The sequence below is a fragment of the Muntiacus reevesi genome, chromosome X (genome assembly GCF_963930625.1).
Source record: "Muntiacus reevesi chromosome X, mMunRee1.1, whole genome shotgun sequence".
Taxonomy (NCBI): Eukaryota; Metazoa; Chordata; class Mammalia; order Artiodactyla; family Cervidae; genus Muntiacus; species Muntiacus reevesi.
Window position 1 is genome coordinate 90,791,436 of NC_089271.1, and position 16,273 is coordinate 90,807,708.

At 39.7% G+C, this 16,273-nt stretch overlaps 1 protein-coding gene across 1 annotated transcript; it reads right to left on the minus strand.

The window, feature by feature from the left end:
* Positions 1-357: 357 nt before the first annotated feature.
* On the minus strand, positions 358-5,331 carry LOC136153827 (protein ARMCX6-like). Its single transcript, XM_065915932.1, has 2 exons — positions 5,276-5,331; positions 358-1,500 (listed from the first exon to the last, which is right to left on the minus strand). The coding sequence occupies exons 1-2, from the start codon at positions 5,329-5,331 to the stop codon at positions 957-959; spliced, it is 600 nt and encodes a 199-aa protein (XP_065772004.1). The 3' UTR covers positions 358-956.
* Between the last annotated feature and the right edge of the window lie 10,942 nt (positions 5,332-16,273).

Sequence of the window (16,273 nt, forward strand, 5' to 3'; positions counted from 1 at the left end):
CGACCCAAGGGCGCTGACCTTCCTCTCTCGGCCAGCAGATGAGGAAAGACACCTTCATCGCGGGAAGGACTTCTCTGCATCAGGCACTGTGCTGCCTGCTTCAAGGCGTTGCCTCTTCTAGTCCTCCCAAGAGTCCTTCTTAATCCCACCCCTCAACCCCTTCCCTGCCCCAGCCCCTTCTGGAGGCTCCTCCTGAACCCTGCAGCCCATCTCTTCCCCAGCCTCCTGTGGGCACTGCTAAGTGGGCATCTGTCAGGAGCACATGCCCCCAGTCAGTTAGCATAGATCATGTATTTTGGTCTTTCCCCTCACGCAGACTAGAGATTCAGAAACAAGTACCGGGTCTCATTTTTGCCAGTTAAAGCACACAGCTTTATTGATGATACATAAAAATGCAGACTTGGTGGACGAGGTTAAGTCAGTACAGCACATAGAAGAGGAGTGTACTTTTTTGCTCAATAAGTATCGTTCATAGGCTCGCGAAGAAAAGAGAGTAAATGGAAAGAATCCCATCTAAGCAGCAACTGATACGTTTTTGGCACAAGCCCCCATATGGGTCTGGTCTCCCCCACATGGTCCAGCTTAGACACAGAGACCACCACAGGCCAGGCATCCCCACTGAGGCTAGAACATGTTGTTCTTTAACCACAGCTGGCAGCTGAAAGGACCTCTTTACCACAGGAAGAAGGCTGCAAGGGAGCAATTTACAATGCACATTGCCTGCAGACTGAAAGACCAAGAGGTTACTCAAAGCTCTGTGGGAACCCCTGCTTGACCAGTAAGAGTGTGGTCCTGGATTTAGCAAGTGCAACTTTCACCCAGAGGTGTGCTGATCCAGCTAAGGCTGGGTCTTCAATAGCACCCACTGCAGAGTCTTTGAGAACACAAGTGTGTGTTCACCCATTGACTGGGCTTTGTTTTGGAGTGGATCAGTCCCACCCTGTTGGAGGGGCCACTTAAGAGGCCAGGGTTTCTGAGAGAAGCTGTCTCTTTGTGCTCCTGACAGAGAGGGGCAGGGAGGGGCATAGCGCTTGGGCTCCCAGCAACTCCCCCGACAAGGCTGGCTTTTCAGACAAACCCGTCAGGGGTTTCACAACCTGCCCCTCAGCACATTCACTTCCCTCTGGTATCAAAGGAAACACCAAGCCTGAAACGGACCTGGCAAGCATGTTATTAATAACTGTCATGCTTATTAACAAATTTAATCCAGCCTGCTGCAGAAATGAGCTGGAGCAAAGGGACACAGTCTCCCGACCCACTTGGCTGGTGCACATCTTCATCTGGCCCTGATTTTCAACACTGGCATTCAAGTTATCCGGGGCACACAAAGCCTTTCCCTCCTCAACAGCAGGGTCGGGAGTCGGGATTGTGTTTCCAGCAATGGAGAGGCTGGCCAAATGACTGTTGATATCACGGCTAAATGAAAAACTGGCATCCTTGGGCTCAGCTAACAACACTTTTCCCTGAATGAAAGGGCCCTTGGAGAGGCCAAGAGCACAACTGAAAGTTTTAATATCTTAAGCATCACTTTAAAGAAAGTCTTCCTTTTCATTAGGGAAAATGTGATTTTTCTTCATTCAGGCCCGTTGCTCTTTGACAGGCTCTAGGTTCTTACTGCCCATGTCACATGTCAGCCTCATCCCCAGGATTTGGCATTTCCTGGATCTTTGAATCCAGACACCTTATCCACCCTTATTCATATGCTGTTCCCTACAATTCTGCTTGTTTTTCACTGTGCTTACATCGTCTTCTGATTAGTGGGTGAACTGTAGCAACTTCTAGTTCTGTCCTCTAGAACTGCTTTTGCTAAATCACAAACTGAAGCACACTCTATATCTATGACAAGTCACAGGAGGGTCTCACTCTTTTAAAAAGCCATCTTATTGTAGTGTTCTGTAGGAGGCTGTTGGATGTTCTTTCCCTGGACACAAACTTCACTAACTGCCATTCGACAGGTTACTAGGGAAAATGCAAATACATTGAGCTTTCTTGAGTCTCTATAGATATACATGTCAACACTCAGCTCAGTTGATTTTCTGGCATCAAATTCCTGTTAATTTTCAAATGTCTCTCCTCCGGCATTTATCTCCCTTTAGCTGGTTCCCACTGTTTCTTCAGGGGTACAGTATTTAACTTTTCTAGCACCCAAGTAAGAGGAGAAGAAAACAAAGACTGGGAGAGGTTGCTGAGTTGCCTCTTGACCCTGCATTCTGACTCCAACCTCCCTCCTCCTCCCTTTCCTTATCTGGAAGAGATCACAATGTCTGGAGCTATTTCCTTCTTCCTTTGCCTAGATTTATGTCTTCATGTAAACACACAGAGAGAATGGAGATTGGTAGATATACAGACATATGACTGCCCTCTCTCCAGAGTGAGAAATCTGGCTTTCAAATTTCCTCCATTTGACATTCTCAGGCACACCCTCTAGCCTCCAGACCCTTTCATCACCCCATGGCTTCCCCACAAATGCCCGCATTTTCCACTCCCTTGTGCCCCAGTCACTCTCTTGACCTCGTTTTCTTCTTTCAAATGGCCAGTTTTCTGTTCTACCCGTCATTTCTGCTCCATACACTCTGCTTCCCCAGAGCCAAAAAAGATTGGGATTAAGCAATTCTTTTCTGAAACTGGATAGTGAAAGAGAAGGTTCTGGTTTCAGGCTTGCCTCTACCGCCATCTTCTGACTGGTTCAGGCCTCACATTTCCTTGAAGAACTGATCACTAGAGTTCACTTCAGTTTAGTGGCTCAGTCATGTCTGACTCTGCGACCCCATGGACTGCAGCACACCAGGCCTCCCTGTCCATCACCAGCCCCTGGAGTTTACTCAAACTCATGTCCATTGAGTCGGTGATGCCATCCAACCCTCTCATCCTCTGCCATCCCCTTCTCCTCCTGCTTTCAATCTTTCCCAGCATCAAGGTCTTTTGCAATGAGATCATTCTTCGCATCAGGTGGCCAAAGTATTGGAGTTTCAGCTTCAATATCAGATCTTCCAGTGAACACTCAGGACTGATCTCCTTTGGGATGGACTTGTTGGATCTCCTTGCAGTCCAAGGGACTCTCAAAAGTCTTCTCCAGCACCACAGTTCAAAAGCATCAATTCTTCGACACCCAGCTTTCTTTATACTCTAGCTCTCACAATCATACATGATAACTGGAAAAAACGTAGCCTTGACTAGACAGACATTTGTTGGCAAAGTAATGTCTCTACTTTTTAATATGCTGTCTAGGTTGGTCATAACTTTTCTTCCAAGGAGTAAGTGTCTTTTAATTTCATGGCTGCAGTCACCATCTGCAGTGATTTTGGAGCCCCCCAAAATAAAGTCTGTCACTGTTTCTACTGTTTCTCCATCTATTTGCAGTGAAGTGATGGGACCAGAAGCCATGATCTTAGTTTTCTGAATGTTGAGCTTTAAGCCAACTTTTTCACTCTCCTCTTTCACTTTCATCAAGAGGCTCATTAGTTCTTCTTCACTTTCTGCCATAAAGGTGGTGTCATCTGCATATCTGAGGTTATTGACATTTCTCCCAGCAATCTTGATTCCAGCTTGGGCTTCATCCAGCCCAGCATTCTCTTGATGTACTCTGCATGTAAGTTAAATAAGCAGGGTGACAATATTCAGCCTTGACGTGGTCCTTTCCTGATTTGGAACCAGTCTGTTGTTCCATGTCCAGTTCTAACTGTTGCTTCCTGACCTGAATACAGATTTCTCAAGAGGCAGGTCAGATGGTCTGGTATTCCCATCTCTTTCAGAATTTTCCACAGTTTGTGGTGATCCACACAGCCAAAGGCTTTGGCATAATCAATAGAACAGAAATAGATGCTTTTCTGGAACTCTCTTGCTTTTGTGATGATCCAGCAGATGTTGGCAATTTGATCTCTTGTTCCTCTGCCTTTTCTAAAACCAGCTTGAACATCTGGAAGTTCACAGTTCACATATTGCTGAAGCCTGGCTTGGAGAATTTTGAGCATTACTTTACTAGTGTGTGAGATGAGTGCAATTGTGTGGTAGTTTGAGCATTCTTTGGCATTGCCTTTCTTTGGGATTGGAATGGAAACTGACCTTTTCCTGTCCTGTGGCCACTGCTGAGTTTTCCAAATTTGTTGGCATATTGAGTGCAGCACTTTCACAGCATCATCTTTTAGGATTTGAAATAGCTCAACTGGAATTCCATCACCTCCACTAGTTTTGCTTGTAGTGATGCTTCCTAAGGCCCACTTGACTTCACATTCCAGGATGTCTGGCTCTAGGCGAGTGATCATCGTGATCATCTGGGTCATGAAGATCTTTTTTGCATAGTTCTTCTGTGTATTCTTGCCACCTCTTCTTAATATCTTCTGCTTCTTTTAGGACCATATCATTTCTGTTCTTTACTGAGCCTATCTTTGCATGAAATGTTCCCTTGGTAGCTCTAATTTTCTTGAAGAGATCTCTAGTCTTTCCTATTCTATTGTTTTCCTATTTCTTTGCACTGATCACTGAGGAAGGCTTTCTGATCTCTCCTTGCTATTCTTTGGAACTCTGCATTCAAATGGGTATATCTTTCCTTTTCTCCTTTGATTTTTGCTTCTCTTCTTTTCTCAGCTATTTATTCACTTCAGTCTCTATTAACAGAGAAGGCAATGGCAACCCACTCCAGTGCTCTTGCCTGGAAAATCCCATGGACGGAGGAGCCTGGTAGGCAGGGGGTCACTAAGAGTTGGGTTGCAGAGAGTCGCTGAGAGTCGGACACGACTGAATAGCTTCAGTTTCACTTTTCACTTTCATACATTGGAGAAGGAAATGGCCACCCACTCCAGTGTTCTTACCTGGAGAATCACATGGATGGGGGAGCCTGGTGGACTGCTGTCTATGGGGTCGCACAGGGTCGGACTCGACTGAAGTGACTTAGCAGCAGCATTAGCAGTCTCTATTAAATGTTTTTCAGTTGCTCCGACTCACATCTGACTCTGCGACCTCATGGACTGCAACACGCCAGGCCCTTCAGGTCTCTGCCTTTTCATGGTCTACTCCACTGTGACCCCAAGACTGCCCAGGCAATGCTCACTCTCACACTAACCTGCACACAATCAGAGAAGTTTCTTTCTTCTTCACTTGGCTACAAACACATCTCCCTAAGATCAACAGGAAGCTGATGGCCAAACCACAAAACCACCCCTCCACAGTTTTGTCACTTAAGAAATTCACCACTGAGCTGTGTTCCCCAAGCTTTCCTCCCACCAGCAGTGATGCAAGAGTGTGCCAGCCTCTCTCCTTTCCCCCCAGCACACCGGACCTGTCACTTATTTTTTCTTTGCCAATCGTAGAGACCAAAAGATAACACATTTCCATTTTGTCGAAATTTGTCCTTCTATAATTTGCCAAGAGAATGCACTGATCATAGCAAACACCCTCTTCCAACAACACAAGAGAAGACTCTACACATGGACATCACCAGATGGTCAACACCAAAATCAGACTGATTGTATTCTTTGCAGCCAAAGATGGAGAAGCTCTATACAGTCAGCAAAAACAAGACCAGGAGCTGACTACGGCACATATCATGAACTCTTTATTGACAAATTCAGACTTAAATTGAAGAAAATAGGGAAAACCACTAAACCATTCAGTTATGACCTAAATCAAATCCCTTATTATACAGTGGAAGTGGGAAATAGATTTAAGGGACTAGATCTGATAGACAGAGTGCCTGATGAACTATGGACAGAGGTTCATGACATTATACAGGAGACAAGGATCAAGAGCATACCCAAGAAAAAGAAATGCAAAAAAGCAATGGCTCTTTGAGGAGACCTTACAAATATCTGAGTAAAGAAGAGAAACAAAAACCAAAGGAGAGAGGAAAAAAATCAAAGGAGAAAAGGAAAGATATACCCATTTGAATGCAGAGTTCCAAAGAATAGCAAGGAGAGATCAGAAAGCCTTCCTCAGTGATCAGTGCAAAGAAATAGGAAAACAATAGAATAGGAAAGACTAGAGATCTCTTCAAGAAAATTAGAGCTACCAAGGGAACATTTCATGCAAAGATAGGCTCAGTAAAGAACAGAAATGATATGGTCCTAAAAGAAGCAGAAGATATTAAGAAGAGGTGGCAAGAATACACAGAAGAACTATGCAAAAAAGATCTTCATGACCCAGATGATCACGATGGTGTGATCACTCGCCTAGAGTCAGACATCCTGGAATGTGAAGTCAAGTGGGCCTTAGGAAGCATCACTACAAGCAAAACTAGTGGAGGTGATGGAATTCCAGTTGAGCTATTTCAAATCCTAAAAGATGATGCTGTGAAAGTGCTGCACTCAATATGCCAACAAATTTGGAAAACTCAGCAGTGGCCACAGGACAGGAAAAGGTCAGTTTCCATTCCAATCCCAAAGAAAGGCAATGCCAAAGAATGCTCAAACTACCACACAATTGCACTCATCTCACACACTAGTAAAGTAATGCTCAAAATTCTCCAAGCCAGGCTTCAGCAATATGTGAACCGTGAACTTCCAGATGTTCAAGCTGGTTTTAGAAAAGGCAGAGGAACCAGAGATCAAATTGCCAACATCTGCTGGATCATCACAAAAGCAAGAGAGTTCCAGAAAAGCATCTATTTCTGTTCTATTGATTATGCCAAAGCCTTTGGCTGTGTGGATCACCACAAACTGTGGAAAATTCTGAAAGAGATGGGAATACCAGACCATCTGACCTGCCTCTTGAGAAATCTGTATTCAGGTCAGGAAGCAACAGTTAGAACTGGACATGGAACAACAGACTGGTTCCAAATCAGGAAAGGACCACGTCAAGGCTGAATATTGTCACCCTGCTTATTTAACTTACATGCAGAGTACATCAAGAGAATGCTGGGCTGGATGAAGCCCAAGCTGGAATCAAGATTGCTGGGAGAAATGTCAATAACCTCAGATATGCAGATGACACCACCTTTATGGCAGAAAGTGAAGAAGAACTAATGAGCCTCTTGATGAAAGTGAAAGAGGAGAGTGAAAAAGTTGGCTTAAAGCTCAACATTCAGAAAACTAAGATCATGGCTTCTGGTCCCATCACTTCACTGCAAATAGATGGAGAAACAGTAGAAACAGTGACAGACTTTATTTTGGGGGGCTCCAAAATCACTGCAGATGGTGACTGCAGCCATGAAATTAAAAGACACTTACTCCTTGGAAGAAAAGTTATGACCAACCTAGACAGCATATTAAAAAGTAGAGACATTACTTTGCCAACAAATGTCTGTCTAGTCAAGGCTACGTTTTTTCCAGTTATCATGTATGATTGTGAGAGCTAGAGTATAAAGAAAGCTGGGTGTCGAAGAATTGATGCTTTTGAACTGTGGTGCTGGAGAAGACTTTTGAGAGTCCCTTGGACTGCAAGGAGATCCAACAAGTCCATCCCAAAGGAGATCAGTCCTGAGTGTTCACTGGAAGATCTGATATTGAAGCTGAAACTCCAATACTTTGGCCACCTGATGCGAAGAATGATCTCATTGCAAAAGACCTTGATGCTGGGAAAGATTGAAAGCAGGAGGAGAAGGGGATGGCAGAGGATGAGAGGGTTGGATGGCATCACCGACTCAATGGACATGAGTTTGAGTAAACTCCAGGGGCTGGTGATGGACAGGGAGGCCTGGTGTGCTGCAGTCCATGGGGTCGCAGAGTCAGACATGACTGAGTGGCTGAACTGAACTGATAATTTCCAAGAAAGCAACCTGTCTTCTCCTGGAGCAACTATTTCAGTTTATACTTCTTTATCTTCTCTCGGAATATAAGGCAACAGCCCATCCCTTCAGTTCCCTCCACTCAGTCACTAATATCTGCCATCTTTCTTGGACCCACAAAAACACAAATTTCTTGAAATAAGGCATAGAGAGTGAGATAATATAGATAATTTTTATAGCCTCTTCTTATTTTCTTGGAAATACTGTCTTTTTAAAAAGATATACATGTTTTTATATGCATAAGAAGTTTTCTAAAGTGATTTTTGCCAAAATGTCACCACTGGTTATTTCAGATATATATTTAAGGCATAATACATTCTAGATATTATGCCAACTGCTAAGGTCAATGGGACATCTAGATGAACAGATTTGTCTCTTGGTAATGATCACCTAGTTTCTCAGACAGGCCCGTACAAGGCAGCATTTACTTTGCTGAGTTCACACACTCCAGATCTTAATTTTGTCTTCAGACTAAAGTTATGCACAACTTATGACCTTATGCACAATACAAATGTATACATATGTTGACCAAAAGACAAGGATAAGAATGTTCATAATAGCGCTGTTCGTAATAGCCCCAAACTGGAAACACCCCAAATATTCATTAACAGTAAGAAAGATAAATGAAATACAGTAAATACATGTGTGCTGCATGGTAAGTCGCTTCAGTCGTGTTCAACTCTTTGCAATCCCACTATAACCAGGACTATAACCTGAGATGCTCCTCTGTCCATGGGATTCTCCAGGCAAGAATAATGGAGTGGGTTGCCATTTCTTCCTCCAGGACATCTTCCTGACCCAAGGATTGGATCCCCATTTCCTGTGTCTCCTGCATTGTTAGGAGGATTCTTTACCACTAGCACCACCTGTAAGTGTTGTTTATAGTCATAAATGGCAATGAATATTATATATGCAATAGTATGGATTAATCTCACAATGTTAGCAAAAATTAAAGAGATACAAAAGAGTACATATTGTGTGACTTCGTTTACAGAAGGTTTAAAACACAAACACATGAATTCAGCAACACGTCAAAAAGCTCATACACCATGATCAAGTTGGGTTTATTCCAGGGATGCAAGGATTCTTCAATATACAGAAATCAATCAATGTGATACACCATATTAACAAATTGAAAGATAAAAACCATATGATCATCTCAATAGATGCAGAAACAAAACCTTTGACAAAATTCAGTGTCTTTTTATGATTAAAACTCTCCAAAAAATGGGCATAGAAGGAACCTACCTCAACATAGTAAAGGCCATATATGATAAACCCACAGCAAACATTATTCTCAATGGTGAAAAACTGAAAGCATTCCCCCAAGATCAGGAACAAGACAAGGGTGTCCACTTTCGCCACTATTATTCAACATAGTTCTAAAAGTCCTCGCTACAGCAACCAGAGAAGAAAAAGAAATAAAAGGAATCCAGATTGGAAAAGAAGAAGTAAAGCTCTCATTGTTTGTAGATGACATGCTACTGTATGTAGAAAATCCTAAAGATAGTATCAGAAAATTACTAGAGCTAATCAGTGAATTTAGCAAAATTGCAGGATACAAAATCAATACACAGAAATCACTTGCAATGAAAAATCAGAAAGAGAAGGAATCAATCCCATTCACCACTGCAACAAAAAGAATTAAATATTGAGGAATAAACTTACCTGAGGAGACAAAAGAAATGTACACAGAAAATCATAAGACTCTGATGAAAGAAATCAAAGATGACATAAACAGATGGAGAGCTACTCCATGTTCCTGAGTAGGAAGAATCGATATTGTGAAAATGGCTATACTACTAAATGCAATCTACATATTCAATGTGAATCCTATCAAATTACCAATGGCATTTTTCACAGACCTAGAACAAAAAAATTCACAATTCATATGGAAACACAAAAGAACCCAAAGAGTCAAAGCAGTCTTGAGAAAGAAGAATGGAGCTGGAGGAATCAACCTTCCTGACTTCAGGTTATACTACAAAGTTACAATCATCAAGACAGTATGATACTGGCACAAAAACAGAAATATAGACCAATGGAACAAGATAGAAAGCCCAGAAGTAAACACACGCACCTATGGGTACATTATTTTTGACAAAGGAGGCAAGAATATATAACGGGGCAAAGAAAGCCTCTTCAATAAATGGTGCTGGTCAAATTGGACAGCTACATGTAAAAGAATGAAATTAGAACACTTCCTAACATCATACACAAAGATAAACTCAAAATGGGCCAAAGACCTAAATGTAAGACCAGAAACTATATAACTCTTAGAGGAAAACATAGGCACAACACTGGATGACACAAATCAAAGCAAGATCCTCTATGATCCACCTCCTAGAATAAATGGGAATAAAATGGGAATAAAAACAAAAGTAAACAAATGTGACCTGATTAAACTTAAAAGCTTTTGCACAGTAAAGGAAAGTATAAGCAAGGTGAAAAGGCAACCCTCAGAATGGGACAAAATAATAGCAAACAAAACAACGGACAAAGGATTAATTTTCAAAATATACAAACAGCTCATACAACTCAATACCAGAAAAGCAAACAACCCAATCAAAAAGTGGGAAAAAGACCTAAACAGACATTTCTCCAAAGAAGACATACAGGCGGCTAACAAACACATGAAAAGATACTAAGCATCATTCATCATTAGAGAAATGCAAATAAAAACTACAATGAGATATCACCTCACACAGGTTAGAATGGCCCTCATCAAAATGTCTACAAACAATAAATGCTGGAAAGGGTGTGGAGAAAAGGGAATGCTCTTGCACTATTGGTGGTATGTAAATCAATACAGCCACTATGGAAGACGGTATGGAGATTCCTTAAAAAACTAGCAATGAAACCACCATATGACACAGCAATCCCACTCCCAGGCATATACTCTGAGGAAACCAAAACTGAGAGACACATGTATCCCGTTGTTCATTGCAGCACTATTTACAATAGCTAGAACATGGAAGCAACATAGATGTCCATCAACAGATGAATAGATAAACAAGTTGTATATACACAATGGAACATTACACAATGGAATATTACTCAGCCATAAAAAGGAACACATTTGAGTCAGTTCTAATGAGGTGGATGAACCTAGAACCTATTATACAGAGTGAAGTGAGTCATAAAGAGAAAGATAAATACTGTATTCTAACACATATATACAGAATCTGGAAAAATGCTACTGAAAAATTTGTTTTTACAGGGAACAATGGAAAATCAGACATAGAGAATAGACTTATGGCCATGGGAAGAGAGGAGGAGAGGGTGAGATGTATGGAAAGAGTAACATAGAAACTTACATTACCATATATAAAATAGATAGCCAACGGGAATTTGCTGTATGGCTCAGGAAACACAAACAGGGGCTCTGTATCAACCTAGAGGGGTGGGATGGGGAGGGAGATAAGAGAGAATTCCAAAAGGGAAGGGATATATGTATCCTTATGGCTGATTCATGTTGAGGTTTGACAGAAAACAGCAAAATTCTGTAAAGCAAATATTCTTCAATAAAACATAAATTAATTACACACACACACACACAAAAAAAAAACTAATCCATGGATTTAGAAGTCAAAATAGTGGTTACCCTTGGGATGCATTATTGACTAAATGGAGACATGAGGGAAGCTTCCAATGTGCTGTTCATGTTTTGTTCCTTGCTCACTTTGTGAAAATTTATTGAGCTGAACACTTAGGATTTTCTGAATATGAGGTATGCTTCTACAAAGTAGTGAGTTAGAGAAATGGTGGATGAATAAATGAAACCAGTCCTTCTGCTGATCTGGAGAAGTTGAACACAACATAGTTTTTCACTTCCCTGAAGGCACTCGAGGGCTAAAAAGATGATGAAGAATACCCGGTTCAGAATATGAGTGGGAGAAGTTGAGCTTAATGTTAGGGCCACTTTCTCCAATGGTGCATATTCAGTTACTGAGGGAACTATAGAGAGGCTATGTAGAGTTTTGGATAGTCTTGGGGGACTAGAGAGACAGATATTAGAATCAAAATCCTACCAAGAGGTACACCTGGTAAACCCTAAAATCTTTGGATTGTGATGCTGAAAGAGCTGCACCTCAGAGTCAGAGTGAAGGAGACGTACACAGGTTTTTACAAGGACTTCAGTTTAACTTTAAGTAGTCTCAACCACTGGAAGTTGGATTAAGATAATTTCAAAGTGCTGATGTCTCTAGATACCTAGCAAAGACAAATACAAATTCTCTAGAAATAATATCAATCTCAAATTATTTCTGAAGTTTCATAAAATACTATATCTAGCATACAGTCGGAGAAGGCAATGGCAACCCACTCCAGTACGCTTGCCTGGAAAATCCTATGGACAGAAGAGCCTGGTAGACTGCGGTCCATGGGGTCGCTAAGAGTCGGGCACGACTGATTCACTTTCACTTTTCACTTTCATGCATTGGAGAAAGAAATGGCAACCCACTCCAGTATTCTTGCCTGGAGAATCCCAGGGACAGAGGAGCCTGGTGGGCTGCTGTCTATGGGATCACACAGAGTCAGACATGACTGAAACGACTTAGCAGCAGCAGCACACAATAGAAAACCACCAAGCACACAGGAAGACAAGACAAAATTAACAAAAGTCATCAGAAATGACAGATAATAGAACACTCATTGGGGCTTCAGATATTAGAGTTCTCAGACATTAATTTAAAATAAATATGCTTACTATGCTTAAGAAGATAAGAGACAATACAGAGAATTTCTGCAGATAAATGAAAACTATTAAAAAGTATAAAACAGAAATTCTAGACCTAAAAAATAATCTCAGTCAACTAAATGGAAGGATTTAACAGCAGAGTACTATAGATGAAGAGAAAATTATTGAGCAGGAAGGTAGGTTGGAAGAAACCATCAAAAAAAAAAAAAATGCCAGAGTCACAAAAGAGTGAAAAAATTAAGAGTGATTAAGAGATAGAGAAGACAGAAAGAAGATGCAACATACATGTACTTGAAATTCAGGAAGAGAGGAAAGAATGAGTGAGGCAAAAGTAATATCTGAGGAAATAATGGTTGACAGTTTCCTGAAACTTTCCAAAATGTCAAGCTACAGATTTAAGAAGCCATTCAAATCTTGAGCAGGATAAAATTTAGGATTAGAAGATGTGGTCTATTTTATGCTTTCATATATACTTATTTTGTATATTTTCACTGAATTCTCTTACAGTTCTTATAGTTTTATATCTTTTTGGAAACTAATTATGTAACACACAATATGTGGCATAAATGCTACAACTACTTTCTCCAGGGTCAGTATCAGAAACCACTAATTGGTCATCCGGTAGAGGCTGGTGAAATAAATCGTTTTCAAGGTGCACTCTGTTGGGAAGTAATCCTCTATGACTTCATCATGTGCTTGCACATATTCTGAGCAAGACACTTACCATCCATTGTTCTGAACTGTCTTTTCAAGGTTGTATAGCAAACAGCCTTGGAAGATATAGTATCTCCCTCATGAGCAAAAGGAAGATTTGATAGTAAGGATAAAAGACTCAGATTCTTCAAGCCCTGAGTTCTTTTGTAACACATTTCTGCATGTGCCAGTGTCATTTGGTTCTCTTCATATCACCCGCTGGGAATTGGGATCCAGCAATTGATGTAAAAATGGGGTTCAGGATAGGAGGACACATGTGCACATGTGGCTGATTCATGTCAATGTATGGCAAAAAACCATCACAATATTTTAAAGCAATTATCCTTCAATTAAAATTAATTAACTAATTTTTTTTAAATGCTGATACTCCAGTTACTGCTGTTGATGTGAGTCTTTTATCTTTGAAAAAAGAGGATGTGGTATATGAAGCAAAAATGCACAGAACTGTAAGAAATAATAGAGGTGCCCAATCATAGTGGGAGATTATAAAATGTCTTTTTTTTTGTAACTGACAGAATAAGTAGATAAAAATAGCAGAAATATTGAAGATTTGAACATGATTAGAAAACATGACTCATTTAGTTCAGTCCCTAATTGGTATAACACTACATTCAACAATCACAAAAGATTCAGTCAAAACAACATATGGAACATATACAAGGCTTACCTCATTTTATTGTACTTCCCTTTCTTTCACTTCACAGATGCTGCATTTTTTACAAATTGAAGGTTTGTGGCAACCCTGTGTCAAGTTTATTGGTACCATTTTTCCAACAGCATCTGCTTACTTCATGTCTCTCTGCCACATTTTGGTAATTTTCACACTAGTTCAAACTTTTTCATTATCATTGTATTTGTTATGGTGATATGTGATCAGTGATCTTTGATGTTACTATTGCAAAAAATAATAAATAAATACGACTCCCTGAAAGAGTTGTCTAGAGTTTTAGACATAACTCTATCGCACACTTAACAGACTATGGTATAGTGTAAGTCTAAACTTTATATGCACTGGGAAACTAAAATAGTCATGTACCTTGCTTTTTGTGCTATTCATTTTGTTGTGGTGATCTGGAAATGAACCTTCAATATCCCTGAGGTATGTCTATGTCAAAATTGATCTTACACTGGGACATAAAGCAACTGTTAACAAAGTTCAAAAGATTAAAATTATATGGTGTGTGTTCCCTACCCATGATGCAATAAACTAGAAATTAATCATAAAAATATGACTAATAATCTACATATTTTTAGATCTAGGAAATACATTTATAAATAACCCATGGGTCAGAGAAAAAAATCACAATCAAAATTTAAAAATATTTTGCATGGGATGGTAATAAAAATATTATATTCAAAGTTATAAAGGATACTTTGTTTCTGGCTATGACAGTCTACTAATAGAAGACCAATCCTGTCCTTTTGAAGGATAAGAAAAGCTGAAAAATAAATTGTAACTATATTTAGACAAATTAAATTGTTTAAAGTCACTGGAGAGCTAGGAAGGCAGCCAGACTTTGAAGTATCAAATCATGGAGAGAAGGGAAACTTAAAGAGGTGAAACACATTTGACACCAATTTTCCTCTTGAAGCATTTGTCAATTAATAATCAACATGGGTGGAGAGGCTGAAAAATAAGCTACTAAAAGACAAAAAAGCTGAGTAGAACTTTCAGCAGTTACACAGAGTTGAGGATTCAAAATCTAAAACTTAGGGCTACCTACACATCCAGGATTTGATGGGCTAAGATCCTGGGGAAAGGAAATTACAAAGAAAGGAAACAAGCAGTACGAGCTGATTTTCTCCTAGAGGCATTCACCAATTCTTAATAGGTGTAGAATTAGAAGCAAAGAAGCCAAGTAGAAATAGGCAATTAAGAGTCTAGGAAGATAAACGGAGCTATTTGGCAGCTTCATAGTATAGGGAAGATAAAAATTGGAGCTTGTAGATTTTCAAAGGTGGGAGACCTGATAAATTCCCTAGGCCCCCTGAAGAATTACACCCTAGAAATGAGTGAACTGGAAATAGAATAGATCAGACAAAGATTAAAATCCAACCTCATACTGTATAGCACAGGGATCTATAGTCAATAAATTGTAATAACCTGTAATGGAAAATAATCTGAAAAATAATATATGTGTATAACTGAATCACCTTGCTGTGCACCTGAAACATTGTAAGTTAATTATATGTCAATTAAATATATATATATATATATATATATATAAAGAAAGATAAATAAATAAAGTCCAATCTCAAATTAGTTCAATTCTTGATGTTCTAAGTATTTACTCTTATACGGCCTTCCCAAAGTCAAAGCAAATTTTTTTCAAATCAAGAAAAACTCAACTATTTTTTCTAGAATTTTTCATTCATAATGTTTAGCACTCAAACAAAAGCATACCAAGAGATACTACAAACAAATTTTTAAAGGAGAAAAAGAAATAAACAATAGAAATGGACCTATAGAAGATTAAGCTATTAGAGGTATCAGGCATAGACTTTAAAGGAATTGTAATAAATATGTTCAAGAAAACTGAGAACAAGAGAGACAATTTCACCCAACAACTGAAATGTGGTGGGAAAAGAATCAAATGGAAATTCTCAAAGTAAAAACTGTAATAGTGACCTTCAGTTTCAACTCCAACATATAAAATGTTTGAAAGTCCTCGCTACTCTCCTTATAGTAAGAAAAATGTTGAATAAACAGGAAATCAACAACTTTTCTAAGATATATCAGATAATTGAGCTCACAGGGCAAAACAACACCCTCAAAGTCTGGAGATACAGGAAGAATCACAGTTGCAATGAGATTACTTGAAGTAGAAAGCTCAGGAGCCAGTAACTGGTCAGAACATCTTAAATGGTCATTTTGAATTGCTAGAGAATGGATGTGGACTAGCTTAAGAGTTAAAAATCTAAGGGTGGGGGTACTTTTGGGAGGGTCATCACATTTTCATTATTTTTTTATCTGAAGGAACCCTACAGGTTATCACAACAAAGATCAGAGAAAATTTCCCTCCAGTTTCTGTCAGGGGGAGGGGAAAATAACCATTTTGAATTATGCCCAGGGGAAAAGTAACCGTTTTGAAATACATCCAAAATGTTCTCCATAACAAAGAATATCCTGAAAGGGAAACTGT